This window comes from Selaginella moellendorffii, unplaced genomic scaffold (assembly GCF_000143415.4).
Source record: "Selaginella moellendorffii unplaced genomic scaffold, v1.0 SELMOscaffold_61, whole genome shotgun sequence".
NCBI lineage: Eukaryota > Viridiplantae > Streptophyta > Lycopodiopsida > Selaginellales > Selaginellaceae > Selaginella > Selaginella moellendorffii.
The window spans coordinates 832979-852817 of record NW_003314322.1 but is presented as its reverse complement, the minus strand read 5'-3'; the positions used below and the strand labels follow the sequence as shown (position 1 = coordinate 852817).

The following is a 19839-nucleotide window of genomic DNA, read 5'->3' as shown; positions in this document are numbered from 1 at the left end:
CTGGCAGTATTGCTTCCTCTGACTTTGATGCATCCGGTGGTACACAGGGATTTGATCGACGCTTTAAAAATGTTTTGGATTCGTGGCCACGAGGTACGCTGCAAAAATTTAGTTGGAAACTTGCACAAACTTTGTTTTTGTTTTTTTGTTTGTTTGTTTGTTTGCTAAGCTCGAGCTTCTTCCGCAATGGAAAGCGCGGCCTCTCAGTTTCCGGGACTCCTCCAGTCGGGGATAAGTGCTGTTACAGCAGGTTCTTCAGCATTGCCTCCGAGAGATTTTCTCAAGCTCGATGATGGTGTGGTGGAATCTCTCTCCGACAACAGCTTGAGCTGGATGGCACGCATGGAATCGGATGGACAGTCGTGGTGGGCATGGGCAGATGGAAGTGGTGGTGATAATGACTCAGGAATCAGCAAAAGGAACAGGATCACAAAGCGCTCCAGACCCTCTTGGACGTCGGATTCAGAGGCTTCCAGCAGGCGTCAAATGCAACAAGAAAGCTTCGACTCTTCTCTTCCGCGAGCTTCTGCTTCCTCTTCTTCTTCAGCTACCGGTCGTCGAGATTTGAAGCAGCTAGTAGATAGATTGGACTACACAGACCAAGTCAGCGGTGACGAATACGCAGCACTGCTCAAGAAGTGTGGGAGTCTCAGAGCTTTGGACGAGGGGAGGCGAGTCCACGCTCACATTCTCCTCAGCAACCGGTCCAACGAGAGGTTTATTGCGAACTTGCTGGTGGAGATGTATGGGAAGTGTGGCAGCTTGGAAAATGCGAGGGCCGTGTTTGATGGGATCTCCAGGAAGAACCTTTTCTCTTGGAATATCATCCTGGCAGCGTATGCCCAGAATGGGCATGAGTCGGAGGCACTGTCTCTTTTCCAGATGATGGATTCCCAGGTCCCTCCGGACAAGTTTACGTACAGCACCGTGATCAGTGCTTGCTCCACGCTTGGTGCTCTCGAGCAAGGCATCGCAATTCACAAGATGGTGGAGAAAGTTGGCCTGGAAGCCGAGACTGTTGTTGGGACGTCGCTCGTCAATATGTATGGGAGGTGCCACAGCTTGGGAAACGCGAGGTTGGTATTTGAGAGGATTCCTTGTAAGGATGCTATCACCTGGAATGCTATCGTTACGGCCTACGCTCAAGATGGGTATGGGAAGGAGGCTCTCGAGATTTTCCAGAGAATGCAGCAGGAAGGCGTCAAGACTGGCTCGGCTACGTTCATAAGTGTTCTGGAAGCGTGCGCGAGTACCTCGGCACTGGCACTGGGAAGAGTGATCCACCAAAACTTGGTGGCGAATGGACTGGACAGGGAACTTATCGTGGCAACAGCACTCGTCAACATGTATGCAAAGTGCGGGAAGCTGGTGGAGGCAAGAGAGGTGTTCGATCAGATGGAAGGAATGGACGTGGTAGCATGGACGGCTATAGTGGCAGGATCAGCTCAGCACGGACATATCGAGGAGTCCAAGGACTTGATGAGAAGAATGGAGCTGGAAGGAATCAAGCCCAACAACGTGACGTTCCTGAGCTTGGTTTTCGCATGCAGCCACTCGGGATATCTGGACGAGGCTCGGGACTGCTTCATAGCAATGGCAGATCATGGATTCTTCCCGCTGCCAGAGCACTTCAGGTGTGTCATTGATCTTCTAGGACGGGGAGGCAGGCTTGAGGAGGCGCAGGAAGTGATCGACACTATGCCGTTCGAGCCAGGCTTAACAGCATGGCTAACAATGCTTAGTGCCTGTAGACTGCAGAAAGATGTCCTACGGGCCGAGATTGCTGCGGAGAAGTGCTACGAGATTGAGCCGACACGTCCTTCCGCTTATCTTCTCATGTCAAACCTCTACGCTGCTCTCGAAAGGTGGGACGATGTTAAGAAGGTGAGGCGACTCATGGAAAGGCGAGGTGTGAAGAAGGAACCGGGCCTGAGCTGCATAGAAGTGAAAAACAGGCTACACGAGTTTGGTGCTGCCAATAAATCTCATCCACAGAAGGACTTGATCTACGAAGAGCTGAGGAAGTTGACGCTGGAGATCAAGGAAGCCGGTTATGTGCCAGACACAAGCTTGGTGCTACATAATGTGGACGAGGAAACGAAGCAAGCAACGCTTTTCCACCACAGTGAAAGGCTGGCAGTTGTTTACGGTCTGATAAACACACCTCCTGGTACGAGTCTGTGCGTTGTCAACAATCTCCGGATGTGTTCCGACTGTCACACAGCTTTCAAGTACATATCGACTATCTCCAATCGGGAAATCGTGGTCAGAGACGCAAATCGGTTTCATACGTTTGCAACGGGTGGGTGTTCTTGCAAGGACTACTGGTGATGACAAGTGAGCTCGTTTTCTTTTCCCGAAGCTCCCCTTGGAACTTCTCATCAAAACGAAGTACTAGTAGGGAGGGACACAAAAGGCGAACAGTGAATCTCCAGGAGTGCCTCCAAGAGCCAGGCCCGTTGGTGTCGAAGCATAGCCTGCTCCGACAAAGGCACAGCCGCAACCAACTGAGAAGCCTCCGTAAACAGTCGAGCCAGTGGTAGCGTTCCAGATTATTTCTCCGCTGTAGGAGTTGATGGCATAGACATGGCCATTGCTGTCGAAGGACGTGCACAGAAGAACACCTCCGTGTGTGTAAGTGACGGGACCGTAGGCTGGCTGGCCGGTTGGATTGGGAGTGGACCAGAGCAAGCGTCCAGTTGTAGCAGCCATCGCAACCCAGCCACCTCCCGTGGTTACAAGCTGCGATGGCTCGTGGAGGAAAGATTGGCGGTCACTGTTGGCGATGTTTGTGAAGACTCGAGAGTTGTCCGTTGCTGATCCCCAGTTCGCTCCACCTCCGCTTCCGCCGGGTCCAGCCACCTACAACGATCAAAGTTCACTACTACGAAGGCAAAAGCTTTTCAGTACCGCATGCCAGACGAGCTCTCCAGTTTCTCGGTCGTGAGCCCACACGAAGCCAGTCTTCTGTCCAGTGACGACAACATCTCTCAATGCTCCTTGTTGCTGAATGGTGACGAGCATGGGGCTTTCTCCAAAGTCAGCGTCTGGATCTGGCCGTGGAGGACAGTTTGGTGGAGGACGAATGCTCCGGCAGGCGTTCTCCCAGATCTCGCTCATCGTCATCCTACTGCACCACCGGATAGTTCCGTCTCTCGTGTCAACAGCGACGACGGAATTGTAGCAGACGCTGGGCACGATGCAGCTGCTCGAGTTTCCGGTGGCTTGCTGGCACTGCCGGACTTCTGAAGGGACAGAGAAAACGCTCCCGGTAGAGATGTAGACGAGGCCTCTGCGCTCGTCCAAGGCAGGACTGCTTCCCCACACTGGTACTCCCGTGTACTGGCTGTCCCGAGGAACCATGTACGTCGACCACACCGTTTGGCCAGTTTGGAGGTCCAGTTTGTGGAAGGAGCCTTGGAAGGTGCAACATGATTTCGCGTGCTGCTGCATGGACGACACTCCTACGTAGTAAGCTCTGCAAAGCAGGCACCAAAGCGGCTGCTGTGACTCGGAAATCCTCGAAACAGTAAGTAGCTCTTCTTACGTACCCATCGTACGCCGTTCCTGACATTGTGATCATTGAGTGTGGTGCCAGTTCCAGGTCCTGTGACATCCACAAGAGATCTCCGGTCATTCGATCCAGGCAAAGAACTCTCGCAGGTCCGCGAAGGCCGACTAACACACATCGCTTGGTTACCACTGGCGTTGCTCTCGACACGGCCGGGTGCAAGCTTGTGACTTGCGACAAGTTGGTTTGCCACAGCGTAGCCCCGTCCATGGCCACTGCAGCCACGATGCCGTTCCAGCTTGGTACATACACCGCGCAGTCGTGAATCGCCGGTGTGGCCGAGACATCTCCCTGAGTGACATATCTCCACCGGAGAGCGAGCGAAGGTGCGGTTTCTAAGTTGATCTTGTGCTCGCTCGCTGCATAGCGTCGATTTCCCAGGTCTCCTCCGTGGCTAATCCAGTTCTTCGTCTGCAAAAGGCACCACATGGTGAGTTCTTCTTTCTCTTTTTTTCGGTGTCTGTTTTTCTTTTGTATTGTGTTACCGCGTAATGCGACTCAACCCGTAAGATCCAGTGAATGACGAAGACAAGCACAGATTTAAAATGGAGATCCTTGAGGACGAGCATTGTTTCTTGGACGAAACAACCACATAAAAGGGAAGGCTCGATCATTTTATCAGAAACTTTGCAAGGTGAGAAAAGGAGGCGCGCAATGCAAGAGGTGCTTCTCATGAAGAAACTGTTGTCGGTCAGCGTGTTGACTGCTAGCTAATATTAATGCATAGAACAAACGGAAAAATATAACGACGTTGGAGTGACTCGTCGAAGTAATTCTCGGCCCTGGCTACAGGCGCAATCCTCTCATAGCTTCAAGCAGCCATCTTCGTTTACACCAACAGCTCAAGCTTTCTGGGCCGCGATCTCCACTGGGCAAGGATGACGTACTCGGCGCTTGCAATCCTTGTGGCTCCAAAGTTAATCTCTTTCCCTGCTGCTGCTGCTGTGGCTTGGTTGAGTGTACACAGGAGGGAAGCTGAATCGCCAGTGTCAAGCATGTTTATTCTGCATTTGAACAGTGATTTCATAAGTGAAGGATACGAATTGTTTCTAAAGTGCAAGGCAGTATGAATAATATTCTTTAGAATACATTAAGAATATTAAGTGATCCCAACTCAAGAGCCTGAAATTAGATTTGAACCTGAGTCACCATGACCTTCAGTGATCTTAATTTTTTAATTAAAAAATTAATTACAATATTTAGTTTAAAATTTTTCATTTGTTAGTGAATATGCTTGGAAATTTTAGAATATTTTACTATCTAACGGTTGTTATTCAAACACTTCCTAGTATATTCTACCATCAGTTAATTTCTATAATTTTAAATTTGCATTTGATCAATTGGATTATTAAATAAACATAACACTATGACATTCAATAAACAGTTTATACAAACCCTTCCTTTTGTTGTTTCAATTACAAAATGTATCAGTTGACCAAAGGGTTTTAACTCTTGGTACTTTAGAAAATATATCCTGGTTATTTTGGTACAAAATTAGATTACAATTATTTTGTAAAGAAAGATAAGTATTCATGACACAATTTGGCTGGATATTTACTTATTTGGTGACCACACAGCTTTCTTATTTACATTATATAAAACGAGATTACCATCGTCTTGTAATATAAGATAACAATTGATATCATTTCTTGATATGAACCACTTTGATTCATTTCCGATATATAATTCTAATTTGCAGTTAGGATGTAAATAAAGGTGTGCTTTTCTATTTGGAGATGTTATAAATTGAAATTCTAATAAAGTATTATAAAGTGTAAAGCTAATTAATGTACTCAAGGAAATATGACAATCATTAAAATTGTTAAGCTGATTTGATGGTCTAAAGCTAGATTTTATAGAATGAGGTAAATTTGTATTTCTAACCCAGTAATAAATACCATAAATCCCTGATGTTATAGCGATCAATCTAGAACCTAAACTTATAAGAGCAGGGCGATAATACATTATTAAGTTAACCAAGTCTCGTAACATTTCATTAGTGTTAACACGCTCTCCAGTAGGATTAACAGAACAATGCCTATAGCTTTTCCCTCTCTCACGACTGTAAAGCCATATTTGTACATACACAGTTATTCTACCATATATTTCATCATTCAAATTTATTCTACCTACTATACCTTGACCTACTGGCAGTGTTGCATGACGAGGAACTCTGACATTTATTATTAAAAGTAAATTTGATATAATCCTAGTTGTAGTATTTGAATTTATAAGATCTGTATCCTCTGGTCTAAAACCGATTTCAGGTGCATTAACTAATCTGGATAAAATCAATAACAAAATGCTTAAAGCCATATATTTTCTCAAGACTAGCCAAACTAAAAGAGTTTAATACTTGTGACTATGCCTATTTTAAACTTTATTCTCTTTGATGTTATCAAAAAATTCTTAAATTCCTTTATTATTGACAATTTATTTGTCCATAATTTTAAGCATATTCTTATTAATTTAATACCTCTCTGAAAGTTATATTATATATTCACAACAGTGTTTGTTATAATATATGAGATATAATAAATATACCCGACTCCTATTTGCTTACAAGGTTTTCAGTTTCCTAAAAAAATTCAGTGTTGGAGCGCGAGATACAAAGCACGATTTCCCCATTCCCCACTTTGGTTTATAAGCTCAAACGCGTGCTGGCACTGGAACGAGGATGGCCATAGTTATATTGTCCGTTGTCCCTGGCTCGTCCTTATCCTTGGGATTCTTAGCCTTAACACAAGAATCCATAAGCTCCTCGCAAATCCTTGATACCAATGGCCCTCCTTGGCTCTCACTCTCCATCAGCTTGCCACGCACAAAGTCCACCACCTCCTGGCTGGATCGGCACTCCCAAACACCATCCGACGCAACCACCACAAACTCAATCCCCGGATCACCAACCACCTTCGCCTCCCTGATCTCCGGTGCTGCGCTCAGCTGCTGCCTCTCGGGCGGAAGGTCGACCGGGATCTTGAGGCGGTAGTCCCCGATGCCCCTGCTCACGTTGAGATCCTTGAGCCGTCCGAAAGTAACGCTGCCACCCGCGGCCTCGATGCGCTCTCTCTCGTCAGGGAGGTCCGGTTTGTGATCCCGGCTCAGCTCTTCCGCCATCCCGGCCCTGGAAGCCACGCACCGGCAATCGCCCACACCTGCCACCGTCACCTTTGTGCCGCGGTCGCTCAGCAGCAGCACCGTGGCCGTGCAGCCCCCGGCACGAAACACCGAGTCTGGATTCGATGGGTCCTTTATGGTGCCCCGGAAATCCCGATCCATGTCCATGAAGGACTTGTGGAGGACGAGGTCGAGATCATCGGGAGAAGAGCGATCTAGGACGCGAGCATGCATGTTTTGGGCGCAGAACTGGGCTGCTCTTGGAGAGATGTGGGAATCGAAGACTCCCACGTATGCCATACCTCTAGTGTCAAGGTCGGCAAGGACGGCGTGAGCATCCTCCATGAACCAGCGCCATCCCTGCATACACGACACACCGATCTTACAGTAGGGGCCTTCCACATCCTGTGACACCTTCTCGCGCTTTGCTGCTTTCAACATCGCTCTCTAGGGTTTCTCTCGTCCTGCGGGGAGAAAAAGGAGACAAAAAGGGATCTAAAGGGACCTCTAGATGAGCATTGTACCGTCAGGATCAACAATCGCTTTGCCATGGCGCGCTGCATCGGTCTTACAGGTAGAGTATATTTCAGGCGCGACTCTAGCGGCACTTTTCATTCATGGCTTCCAAATATCGTTTTTTTCTTTTTCTTGTGCAGGCAACCAAGATATGGCACAAGATGAATCAACCCCAACATGCAGTTTTTCAGCACATTGTGATGACGAATAAAGATAGTCGCTTGCTGGTATATATGTTTTCTTTTCTTTTTCTCACAGGAGCTACAAAGTGCTGTACTCATTTTGTTCAGAGGCATGGTCGCAGCGATGTGGATTGGACTGGTTTGCAGGTCAAGACAGAACCAATTTAGAGAGAGAGAGAGAGAGAGAGATATGTTGCTAATGATAAGTTGCCCCCATTGCATTTTGTAGAAGTAAATCTAGTTTAGGCATCTTACTTCCTTCATTCTCTAAGTTGTTAGTGTAGTTTAAGTTGGCACGCTTTCAAAGCCAGCCAGCTTGCGCATCACTACTTTTCCACTTTATAAGTCTTTAGTGTGGTCCAAACTAGGCAAACTCTCAAAGTAACTCAACTGGTAGATGGGATTTAGATGGGACCAATGTTACAACAAGAAGGTATCATGAGCATTGTTTATTAAATATATTTTGCATTAACTTGTGGTAGAAGAGAAGCTTAAGCTTGTCTAACATTTATGCTTCTCTGTTGAGCAAGAAAAAAGTTTTATTGTTTTCATAGAACCAAGACTATCAAAGTAAGTTTTGAGTCATGATTTAACTTCACCGTTTTGTACCCTTTATTCTATTTGTACTTTAGGCATCAATTTGGAATCTCTGATTGAGATCCCCATGTCAAGGATTGACACAAATTTTTCCCTACAGCCCGGGGTGACAATCCTTAGGTGATTGCACTCATGTATACATGCTTTCAGAGTAATGAGTTTAGATCAACCAAGATAGGCTTGGGTTAACATGATAACTTATAGAAGTTATTATATATCTTTTATATTTATTACATAACTTATCATTAAAGGTGTTTATCATGTGTTATATCATCCAGGTACTTTCACTATTCAGCTGGTCTTAGTGTCTTTGCTCTAGGGGGGCATCCCCAATAGCAGCTGGAGAGCAAATTAAGATCCAGATTAATGAATTGTATGAATATGATTACGAAAAACTTTGTTTAATAATCGTAAAGTTTAGCTTCCAAAGATTGATGATTTTGATTTGAGCTCTTTTTATCCTCACAGGACAATGCTCTCCACTTTGTGGATGTTGCTCTCTTGTTTGTAAATAATCTTGCCCTTTCTAAGGATTGGTAAAAATTTTCTTCATTACAAGGATTTACAAAGTTTTATAAGCTATGAAGCGTACAATCACAGCCTTCAGTATTATGGTTTCAGTTTTGGTTTGTTATTGACTTTCAAATCCACAGCCACTTTGGTGATTGTGCCTCTTTTTGTCTCCTAGGACTTGATACCTTTTTCTTTTCAGGCTCAAGTATATCTGGTAGCATTTGAAAGTGTCTATCTAAAGTGGATAGATAAATTTACACTATGAAGAAGACATGACTTATTCTCAGATTGATTGTGTTCTAAAGTAACATTACACCCTTTGTGCATTGCTACTTTATTTTAAGCATGTTATATGCATGTTTGTATTATAAAAAAACTATTTATATAACACAAACTTGCCACATCAATGTCATCCACTACTTTATTGCTAGGTTGAGAAGGTGGTGGAAGAACTTGTCACTCTGCATGACAACCTCAACAAAGCACATGGTGTGAGTGTGGAGGAAAATAGTGGTGATGCTAACAATAGCAACTCACTAGTGGTTGGAAGCATCTTGGAGGCAAATAAAGAAGGTCTAAATGAAATTTCCAAAAACCTTTTCAATGATAATAAATGCATTGAGAGCTTAATGCTGCTTGAGGAAAACAACTTTAGCAACTTAGAGGAGCCCAAAGACAATGATTGTGTGGCCTCCAAAAGCTTGCTACTACAACATGCTTACGACTTTGGTAATTCCACCATTTTTACAAGCAAAATTGGCTCTAGTAGCAACAACAACATTAGTTTTAGCAGCATTGGTTCCTTTGGCACTACACCACTAAGTGTAGGACACATTTTTTATATACAAATGGAGTATTGTCCAAAATAGTTAATGGACTTCTCTTCACATAGATCATAGTGGGTGTTAGCATTGCATTATTTCCATGAGTATAGGATTATTAATGAACATGGTTCACATTCCTAGATATAGTGGTGATTGGTCATCCCCACTGCATTTTGTAGAAGTATATTTAACTTGGGCATCATTGTTTCCTTTCTTCTTCCACTCTATAAGTCATCAGTGTGGTCCAAGTTAGGCATGCTCTCAAAGTTAGCTAGTTTGGGCATCATTACTTCTTCCATTCTATAAGTCATCAATTTGGTCCAAGCTAGGTAGACTCTCAAAAGAACTCATCAATAGATGGGATTTGGATGGGAGCAATGGTACAACAAGATATTATAAGCATCATCTATTTAATTTGTTTTGCATTAATTTGTGGTACAAGTCCACTGTATGGCTTTAGGAAGAAAAGCCAAGGCTCATCTAACATTTATGCTACCTTGTCGAGCAAGAAAAAAATTCCATTATTTCAAGTTGTCAGTAGCAATTTGGCTTTTTTTTTTCTCCCTTTTTTACTTCTTCTTCTATTTATACTCTAGGCATAGTTTTGGAATCTTTGTTTTTGTTTTACAACAAGATCCTAAAGTGAGTCCATGTTTGGGATTAACATAAATTTATTCCACTATAGCTTAGTGTAACAATCCTTGGGTGATTATATTCAAGTATGTATGCTTTGGTTCACTCTAGACTTTTGTTTTTCTCCTTTTCTACTATATTAGACACCAAAGTGGGAGCACAAAAATGATAATTGACTGTTAGAGAGAGCTAGGCTTCTCTATTTTAGAATATTGTATATCTTATGATACATAGACATTTTCACTCTTTCAACACTGGAGGAGGATAATTATGGCACAATAGAGCTTTTGTCTCAAGCAAGCTTCGTCTTTTAGAATAAAGTAATAAGTTTACATTAAACAAGATTCATTTGCAAGCTTGGCTTTACATAATAACTTATATAACTTCTTTTATAGCTTTTATACTTATTACATAGCTTATCATAAAAGGTGCTTATTATGTGCCACATTGTTCATATGCTTTGGCTATTCTACCAGTCTTACACATCTTTGCTCTAGGGTGGAGCAAAAAGGGCATCATTAATAGTAGTTGGCATTGCTAGGTGAGAGTAACTTTATTTAATAATCATAAAGTTTATCCTCCAAAGATTGATGATTTTGATTCAAGCTTCTTATCCTTCTCATAGGACAATGCCTTCTTTATAAATGTTAATATCTTGTTTATGAATGATCTTACCCTTTTTAAGAACGACTAAGGCCAAGAAGGTAAAATTCTTTTTTATTACAAGGATTTATAAGGTTTTATAAGTTGTGAAGTTTGCATAGTCACAGCCTCCAGTACCATAGTTTCAATCCTAGTTTGTTACCGACTTTGAGATCTAAGGTTGGTGATTATACCTCTTTTTTTCTCTTCGGATTTGATACCTTTATTTTTTTCTTAGGCTCAGGCACATCCGGCAACATTTGGAAGTGTTTATCTAAAGTGAATAGACAAGTTTATGCTATCAAGAAGATCTTTGTCAACCAAAGTATGACTCATTCTTAGATTGATTGTGTTCTGAGGTAGTATTACACCCTTTGTGGGTTGCTACTTTATTTTATTTGTTTGCATTGCAAGGAAACCATTTGCATTGCACAAACTTGCCACATCAACATCATTCGCTACTAAATTACTTGGGTTGAGAAGGTGATGGAAGAATTTATCACTCCACATGACAACCTAAACAAAGCACCTAGTGTGAGCATAGAGGAAAATGATGGTAATGCCAACTTTAGCAACTCACTAGTGGTAGGAGGCATTTTGAAAGCAACTAAAGAAGGCTTAGATAAGGTTTCCAAATAGATTTTCAATGATAATGCAACTGTTGAGAGTTTAGTGTTGTTTGAGGAGGACAACTCTAGCAACTTGAGGAGCCCAAAGACAATGATGATATGGCCTCCAAAAGCTTACTATTACAATATGCTTATAACTCTAGCACTTTCACTATTTCTACAAGTAAAATTGGCTCTAGCAATAACAACAACATTGGTTCTAGCAACATTGGTTCCTTTAACATAGCACCACTAAGTGTATGCTCTATATATAGATGGAGTATTGTCCAAAAAAATTGATAAACTACCTTTACAATAGGATGAAATAGCATGCTCTCTCTTCATATATGTCATGATGGGTGTTGGTATTACATTATCTCCATAAACACAGGATTATCCCTCAATATGGCTTACATTCCTAGATATAGTAGTGATTAGTCACCCCCATTGCATTTTGTAGAAGTAGATCTGGCTTGGGCATCACTTTTTCCCTTCTTCCTCCATTCTATGAGTCATTAGTGTGGTCTAAGTTGGGTAGGCTCTTAAAGCTAGTTAGCTTGGGCATCACTACTTCCTCCACTTTATGAATTGTCAAATTGGTCCAAGCTAGGTAGGCTCTCAAAGCAGTTAATCTAGTGAATGGGATTTAAATATGAGCAATGTTATAGCAAAAAGGTACCATGACCATTGTCTACTTAATTTGCTTTACATTAATCTGTGGTACAAGTCCATTGTATAGCTTTGGGAAGAGAAGTCCAGGCTCATCCAACATTTATGGTACCCTATCAAGCAAAAAAAATATCTCATTATTTTCATGGAGTATGGATTATCAAGGTAAGTTTTTGGTAGCAATTTAGCTTTTATTCTTTCCCTTTTTTTTACTACTTCTTCTTTTTGTAGTCTAGGCATAGATATGGAATCTCTATTATGGTTTTACAATGAGATCCTAGAGTGAGTCCATGTATACCGATTTATTTCACTATAGCCTAGAGTGACAATCCTTGAGTGATCACATTTAGGTATGCATGCTTTCCTTTATTCTAGACTCTTGTTTTTCTCCTTTTCTATTATATTAGGCATTACAATGGGAGCACAAAAACCATAGTTGATTGTTGTAAAGAGCCAAGCTTCTCTATTTTAGAATGCCATATATCCTATGATATATGGACATTCTCATTCTTTCAATAGTGGAGGAGAATGATTGTGGAGCAATGGACATAATAACTTTTATGACTTTTTATATAGCTTTTATACTTATTATATAGCTTATCATTGCTTATCGCATGCTATATCGTCTAGGTGCTTTGGCTGTTCAGTTGGTCTTATGCATCTTTGCTCTAGGGTAGAGCAAAGAGGGCATCCCCAATGGCAACTGGCATTGCTAGGTGAGAGTAATTTTGTTGATAATCATAAGGTTTGGCTTTCAAAGATTGATGATTTTAATTCAAGCTTCTTATCTTTCTTGTAGGGCAATGCTCTCCACTTTGTGAATGTTACTCTTTTGTTTGCAAATGATCTTGCCCTTTCTAAGGATGACTATAGCCAAGAAAATAAAATTCTTTTTTTTTTTACAAAGATTTAGAAGGTTTTATAGGTTATGAAGCCTGCATAGTCATAGCCTTCAGTACCATGGTTTCAATCTTGGTTTATTACCAACTTTGATATCCAAGGCTACCTTGGTGATTATGCCTCTTTTTTTTTTCTGGGACTTAATACTTTTTTTTTCTCCTAGGACTTGATACCTTTTTTTTTTCTTAGGCTCAAATGCATTTGGCAGTGTTTGGAAGTATCTATCTAAAGTGGATAGACAAGTTTATGCCATCAAGAAGATCTTTATCAACAAGACTATGACTCATTCTCAAATTGATAGTAGTCTAAATTAACATTACAACCCTTTATAAGCAACCAAACATGAGAAACAATCTATAAGGTTTAAATATAAAGGGAAATGGATAAAAGTGTACCTTTTATTTCCAATAGTTTAAAAGTTTTAGGATAAATGTTTTTTGGGTTTGAGTAGTACTAATTTGGGTGACCTCTTTGAAAGTCTAAATTTAGAAGGTTACATTTGGTATAAAAAATAGGTTTCAAGTCCAACTCTATTGGTTGGCTAGGGTAATTACACCACATATTAGTTTGGTCTGGCTAACCCAAGGGGTAGGAAAAAATTCTAAGTGAGGAGCAAGTTTGAAGGTGTTAGAGAGAGAGAGAGAGGGGGGGGAGAGTGAGGAGTGAAGAGTGAGGGAGGGAGTATGGAAGATGGTAGTAACAACACACATGTTGCAACAGCATCAAACATGACTCTCATCTTTCCTCCTTTTTTGAAAAAAGTTTTTTCACTTTTGGATTTCAATTTTTTTCAAACGGCTGGGGAGCTTCACATTCTCCTACAATAACACAACAAGATTTGCCATGAATCTAGAGATCTTGCTAACCCTAGCTGTGGCCAAGGTTAGGGTTCTAGGTGTGGTGGCTAGGGTTTTGTAGGTTAGGAAGATCTGAAGGAGAAGAAAGGGCTAATAGTAACTCTATAGTTTCAACAACATCACTCTATCTCTTTTCTCTCTTCTCCTCCCTTTCTTCCACTCTTTGCTTGGTTTCTAGTCTTTTAGGGCTCATAACTTTAGATTGACTGTGAATTTCAGCATGAAAGTTCACAAAGGGATAACTGACTGTTTACATCCCCTTAGAAGCTCAATTCAAGATTTGGCATGAGGGTTTCTACCCTAATACCCATAAATTGTTACATTTTACAAATCGATATGGCAATTGACCAATGGAAACGCATGGCAATTGATCTCAAAGTCTCAAGATTCCTCACCTTAGGCTTTGCTATAATGGTGGCTAGAGTTGTTTGAGGGTATAGAAGCTATAGGTTGGAGGATCTTTGGTGCTAGTGTCATGGCTCAGTGATGTTTTCTTTACTGTATAGTTCAAAAATTTCTCTCTTGGCACATTCAAAATATTCTTCATGGACATAAGTGAGAGGACTTTGGGAAATTTGTGGATCTAGTGGCAAAACTTGTTGTCACCACAATGGAGGGTGGTTGCATCAATATTATATCACTCTCGTTTTGCTTGATTGCTTGGATGTTGGGTTAGATTGACATAGAGTTGCATAATAGAGATCTTTGGGATTTTGTTGTTGTAATACTCCAATCGAGGGGGTTTGCATGGACAGCCTAGGTTCTTTCAAGGATGGGGCACATATTGAAGTGGTCTAGAGCATCTTCATGAATAGGATGCACGCTTTAGTAGTTTATATTAGAGGAGGGTCACGCTCCAAGGTAGGTAAAGTTCATCATGATGTGGCTTCAAAGATGTCACAAATGTAACTTCGGGTATCAAAAGTTACCTGTTAGCTAGTCCTTTTGATACTTGAAGTCACATTAGCGACAAAAGAAGCTGATTGGACGAAAAATGGCTCAATATCTTGGCAATTGAGAGGAAGAGTGCCTAAAGAGTCTTGCATTCCCTAGGGTATAGTGGGTGGCTTTAGCTTTGCAAAGGAGTCATTTGGGAGGCAGAGGGACCATGATCAACACTGAGACTTCCATGTTCAAGAGAATTTCAATTAAGTTTTATAGTATACTTTTTTGTCCCTAAGGGACATTAGAAATGTACATATATATTTATTAACTCAAGGGATAAAGTGTCAAGAGAGTGAGGTTCTTGAAAGAAATGCAACTTTCAACTTTTATTCGCAAAGGTATAAACTTGCAAGGAAAAATGGTAGATTGCAAGCAACCAAAAAGAACGAATTGAAAAATTATTCACAAAGGTAAAAGGAAAAGGTATATGAATAAAAGTGCACCACATTTTTCCATCGGTTAAGGGTTTTAGGGTACTTGGGGTTAACCTTTGGTTTGAGTAGTATTAGGTTGGGTGACATTATAAGAAGTCTAAATTCAAGGGCTTACACTTTTGTAAGTTGCTATAGAATTTCAGCATATTACATATGTGTTTGTGCTACAAAGAAACTATTTATATGGTATAAACTTACCACATCAATGTCATCTGCTACCATACTGCCTAGGTTGAGAAGGGTGGAAGAATTTGTTACTCAATATAACAATCCTAACAAGGCATATGGTGTGAGTGTGGAAGAAAATAACGGTGATGTCAATAATAGTAGCTCATTAGTGGTTGCATCTCAAAGGCAACATAGATGAGGTTTCCAAGAAAAATTTCAATAACAATATAACTATAGAGACCTTGGTGCTACTTGAGGAAAACAACTCTAGTAGCCTGGAGGAGCCGAAATACAATAATGATGTGATCTTCAAAAGCTTGTTACTATAATATACTTATGACTTTATCCATTTCTACAAGCAAAATCAGCTCTAGCAATATTGGTTTCAATAGCATTGGTTCCTTTGGCACTGCACTATATGTAGGATGCATGCTTTATATACAGATAGAATATTATCCCAAAAAATTGATAAACCATCTTTGCAGCAGGAGGAAATAGCACACTCTCTTTTCACACAAGTCAAAGGGGGTGTTGGCACTACATCTCCATGAGTACAAGATTATCCATTAATATGGTTCACATTCTTAGATGTGGAAGTGATTGGTTGCCCCCACTACATTTTATAAAAGTAGATCTAGTTCAAGCATCATTGCTCCCCTCCTTCCTCCATTCTATGCATTATCAGTGTGGTCCAAGTTGGGCAAGCTCTCAAAGCTAGGTAACTTAGGCATCACTACTTTTACTCTATGAGTTATTAATTTAATTCAAGTTGGGTAGGTTTTCAAAGCAACTCATCTTGTGGATGGGATCTAAATAAGAGTAATGTTAGGAAGGTAGTATGAGCATTAGTTATATAGTTTGCTTTGCATTAATTTTTAGTAAATCCATTATGTGGCTCTATAAAAAGAAGCCAAAGCTTATCCAACATTTATGTTGCCTTGTTGAGCAAGAAAATAGTGTTATCATTTCTATGGAGCCAAGACTATTAGGGTAAAGTATTGATTGCAATTTGGCTTTTTTTGTTTTCCACTTTTTTACTCTTTCTTTTATTTATAGTCTAGATGTGGATTTCAAATCTTTATTTTTCTTTATAGCGAGATCCTAGAGTGAGTCCATGTCCACTGATACAAATTTATTCCACTACAACCTAAGATGACAATACTTGAGTGATCACACTTAAATATGTATACTTTGCTTCACTCTACACTCTTGTTTTTTTTATTTTCTCCTATATTAGGCACTAAATTGGGAGCATAAAAACTATATTTGATTATTATAGAGAGTTAAGCTTATTCTTTTTTCCAAGATACCATATATCATATGATACATAGCCATTCTTACTTTCTCAATGGGGAAGGAGGATGATCATGGCATAAAAGTGCTTTTGCCTTATGCAAGTTTTGTCCTTTTCTAAAGACGATCATGGCCAAGAAAGTAAAATTCTTCCTCATTACAAAGTTTTACAAGTTGTAAGCTTACAAAGTCACAACCTCCAAAGGTTTTAGTCTCAATTTTTTACTAACTTTGAGATCTATAGCTGCCTTGATAATTATACCATTTGTTTTTCTATTAAGACTTGATACCTTTTTTTTCCTAAGCTTGAGCACATCTAACAACATCTAGAAATGTTTATTTAAAGTGGATAGACAAGTTTATGCCATCATGATCTTTATTAACAAGAATATAACTCATTCTCAACTTGATCATGTTTTAAGGTAATAGTACACCCTTTGTGGGTTGCTACCTTATTTTAATATGTTACATGGATGTTTGCATTGCAAGAAAATTGTTTGCATGGCACAAACTTGCCACATCAACATCATCTACTACTATGCTGCTTGGGTTGAGGTGGTGGAAGAACTTGTCACTCTGCATGACAGATTTGACAAGATATATAGTGTGAGCATGGGGAAAACGGTGGTGATGCCAACAATAGCAACTCACTAATGGTTGGAAATATCTTAGAGGCAGCTAAAGAAAGCCTAGACGAGGTTTCCAAGAAGTTTTTTAGTGATGATGTGGCTAATAAGAGCTTGGTGTTGCTTGAAGAGGAAAACTCTAGCAACTTAGAAGAGCTTAGAAACAATGATGTTGTGGCCTCCAAAAGCTTATTATTGCAACATGCTTATGACTCTAGCACTTCCACCATTTTTACAAAAAAAACTAGCTTCAATAATAATGATAACACTGGTTCTAGCAGCATTTGTTCCTTTGGCACTGCACTATCGAGTGTAGGATGCATGCTTTATATACAAACTATTGTCCAAAAAAGTTAATGGATTACCTTTGTAGCAAGAGGAAGCAATACTTCACATAGGTCATAGTGGGTGTTAGAGCTACATCATCTCCATTAATGCGGGATTATCCATCAATATAGTTCACATTTTTTGCAGTGGTAATTAGTTGCCCCCATTACATTTTGTAAAAGTAGATCTAGCTTGGGCATCATTGGTTCTTTTGCTTTATGAATTGTCAGTTTGGTCCAAGCTAGACAGGCTCTCAAAGCAACTCATCTAGTGGATGGAATCTAAATATAAGCAATGTTATAGCAAGAAGGTAATATAAGCATTGGCTACATAGTTTACTTTACATTAATATTTGGTATAAATTTATTATGTGGCTTTGGAAAGAAAAGTTATGGATCATCCAACATTTATGTTGCTTCATCGAGCATGAAAAAAGTGTCATCTTTTCCATGGAGCCAAAACTATCAATATAAGTTATTAATTGCAATTTGGCTCCTTATTTTTCCCCCTTTTTTACCACTTCTTTTGTTTGTAGTCTGGGCATGGATTTGCAATCTCTAATTTTTTTTTTATAGAAAGATCTTAGAGTGAGTCCATGTTTAGGATTATTCCACTACAGCCAAGGTGACAATCCTTGGGTGATCACATCAAGTATGTACACTTTGCTTCACTCTACACTCTTGTTTTTCTCCTTTTTTCCTTTATTAGGCATTGAAGTGGGAACACAAAGATTACGGTTAACTATTTTAGAAAGCCAAGCTTATTCTCTTTTCTAAGATGTTATATATCCTGTGATACATGGCCATTCTCACTTTTTCAACAGTAGAGGAGGATGATCATGGCACAATAGAGTTTTTATCTCAAACAAGCTTCATCCTTTAGAATAGAGTAACAAATTTCAATTAAACAAGATTCATTTAGAGGATTGGCTTGATATAATAATTTATACAAGTTATCACATGACTTTTTATGCTTTCACATAGCTTATCATAAAATGTGCTTGTCACATAAGTGCTTTGGCTATTTAGCCAGTCTTGCATATCATTGCACTAGGATGGAGCAAAGAGGATGTCCTAATGGTAGTTAGCATTGCTAGATGAGACTAATTTTATTTAATAATCATAAAGATCAACTTCCACTTCAACTTTGATTCAAGATCCCTATCCCTCTCATAGAACAATACTCTCCTCCCTATAAGTGTTATTCTCTCTCTTATTTGTGGATGATCTTGCCCTTTCTAAGGATGACCATGGTCAAGAAGGTAAAATTCTTTTTTATTACAAAGTTTAACAAAGTTTTATAGGTTATGAAGCTTATATAGTCTAACTATTTTATAGGTTCTAGTACTACAATTTCAATTTTGATTTATTACCACCTTTGAGATCCATAGTTTAGGCATCACTTCTTCCTCTGCTCTATAAGTTGTCAGTGTGGTCCAAGCTAGGTAAACTCTCAAAGCAGCTCATCCAATGGATGGGATTTGTTATAGCAAGAAGGTACCATAAGCATCATCTACTTAGTTTCCTTTGCATTAACTTGTGGTGGAAGAGAAGTTGAGGCTTTGTCTAACATTTATGCTGCCCCATTGAGCAAGAAAAAAATCCCATTGTTTCTATAGAGCCAAGACTATTAGGGTAAGTTGTCAGCCATAATTTTGGCTTCTCCCTTTTTTACCCTTTCTTTTGTTTGTAGTATGGGTGTCAATTTGGAATCTCTAATTTTTTTTTACACTAAGATCCTAGAGTGAGTCCATGTTTGAGACTGACACAGATTCATTCCACTATAACTTGGGGTGACAACCTCAAGTGATCGCACTTAGGTCTATATGTTTTTCTTTGCTCTAGACTCTTATTTTTCTCCTTTTTTTTCTTGTATCAAGCATCAAAGTAGGAACACATGGACCATGGTTGTTTGTTGTAGAAAGCTAGACTTGTTCACTTTTCTAATACATTATATATTCTATAATACATAGCAATTCTCATTCCTTTAGCAATGGTGGAGAATGATCATGGTGTAATGGAACTTTGCCTTAAGGCAAGTTTCATCTATTAAAATAGAGTAACAAATTTAAATTAACCAAGATTCCTTTGTAGGCATAATAATTTATAAAAGTTATTACATAGTTTTTATACTTATCATTACTTATCACAAGCCACATCGTTCAAATGCTTTGGCTATTCAACCAATTTTGCACATCTATGCTCTAGGGTAGAGCAAAGAGGGTGTCCCTAATGGTAACTAACATTGCTATATGAGAGCAGCTTTGTTTAATAATCATAAAGCTTGGCCTCCAAAGGTTAACAATTTTAATTGGAGCACCTTATCCTTTGCACAGGACAATGCTCTCTTCTTTATGAATGCTACTTTTATTTAAATATTATCTTGCCCTTTGACCGTCAACGTAGGACTCGTTACTC

General features: G+C 39.9%; 3 protein-coding genes across 8 annotated transcripts; 1 reads left to right on the top strand and 2 right to left on the bottom strand.

The window, feature by feature from the left end:
* The first annotated feature begins 9 nt into the window (after positions 1 to 9).
* Positions 10 to 4353, top strand: LOC9645039 (pentatricopeptide repeat-containing protein At4g21065). Of its 6 annotated transcripts, none has more exons than XM_024689288.1 (5): positions 10 to 93; positions 170 to 3529; positions 3599 to 3897; positions 3953 to 4001; positions 4110 to 4353. In XM_024689288.1, exon 2 carries the CDS (start codon positions 187 to 189, stop codon positions 2329 to 2331), a length of 2145 nt encoding a protein of 714 aa, XP_024545056.1. In that variant the 5' UTR covers positions 10 to 93; positions 170 to 186; the 3' UTR covers positions 2332 to 3529; positions 3599 to 3897; positions 3953 to 4001; positions 4110 to 4353. The 6 variants fall into 6 exon arrangements, with proteins under 6 accessions (XP_024545056.1, XP_024545054.1, XP_024545052.1 ...); XM_024689286.1 differs by having other exon boundaries at positions 4088 to 4353; XM_024689284.1 differs by having other exon boundaries at positions 3953 to 4353.
* LOC9645038 (polyvinylalcohol dehydrogenase) lies at positions 2395 to 4000 on the bottom strand. Its single transcript, XM_002984131.2, has 3 exons — positions 3552 to 4000; positions 2911 to 3478; positions 2395 to 2862 (listed from the first exon to the last, which is right to left on the bottom strand). The coding sequence occupies exons 1-3, from the start codon at positions 3998 to 4000 to the stop codon at positions 2395 to 2397; spliced, it is 1485 nt and encodes a 494-aa protein (XP_002984177.1).
* Positions 4354 to 6113: 1760 nt separating the features above from the next.
* Positions 6114 to 7129, bottom strand: LOC9643929 (probable protein phosphatase 2C 11). Its single transcript, XM_002984130.2, has one exon. The coding sequence runs from the start codon at positions 7127 to 7129 to the stop codon at positions 6221 to 6223; it is 909 nt and encodes a 302-aa protein (XP_002984176.2). The 3' UTR covers positions 6114 to 6220.
* Positions 7130 to 19839: the final 12710 nt, after the last annotated feature.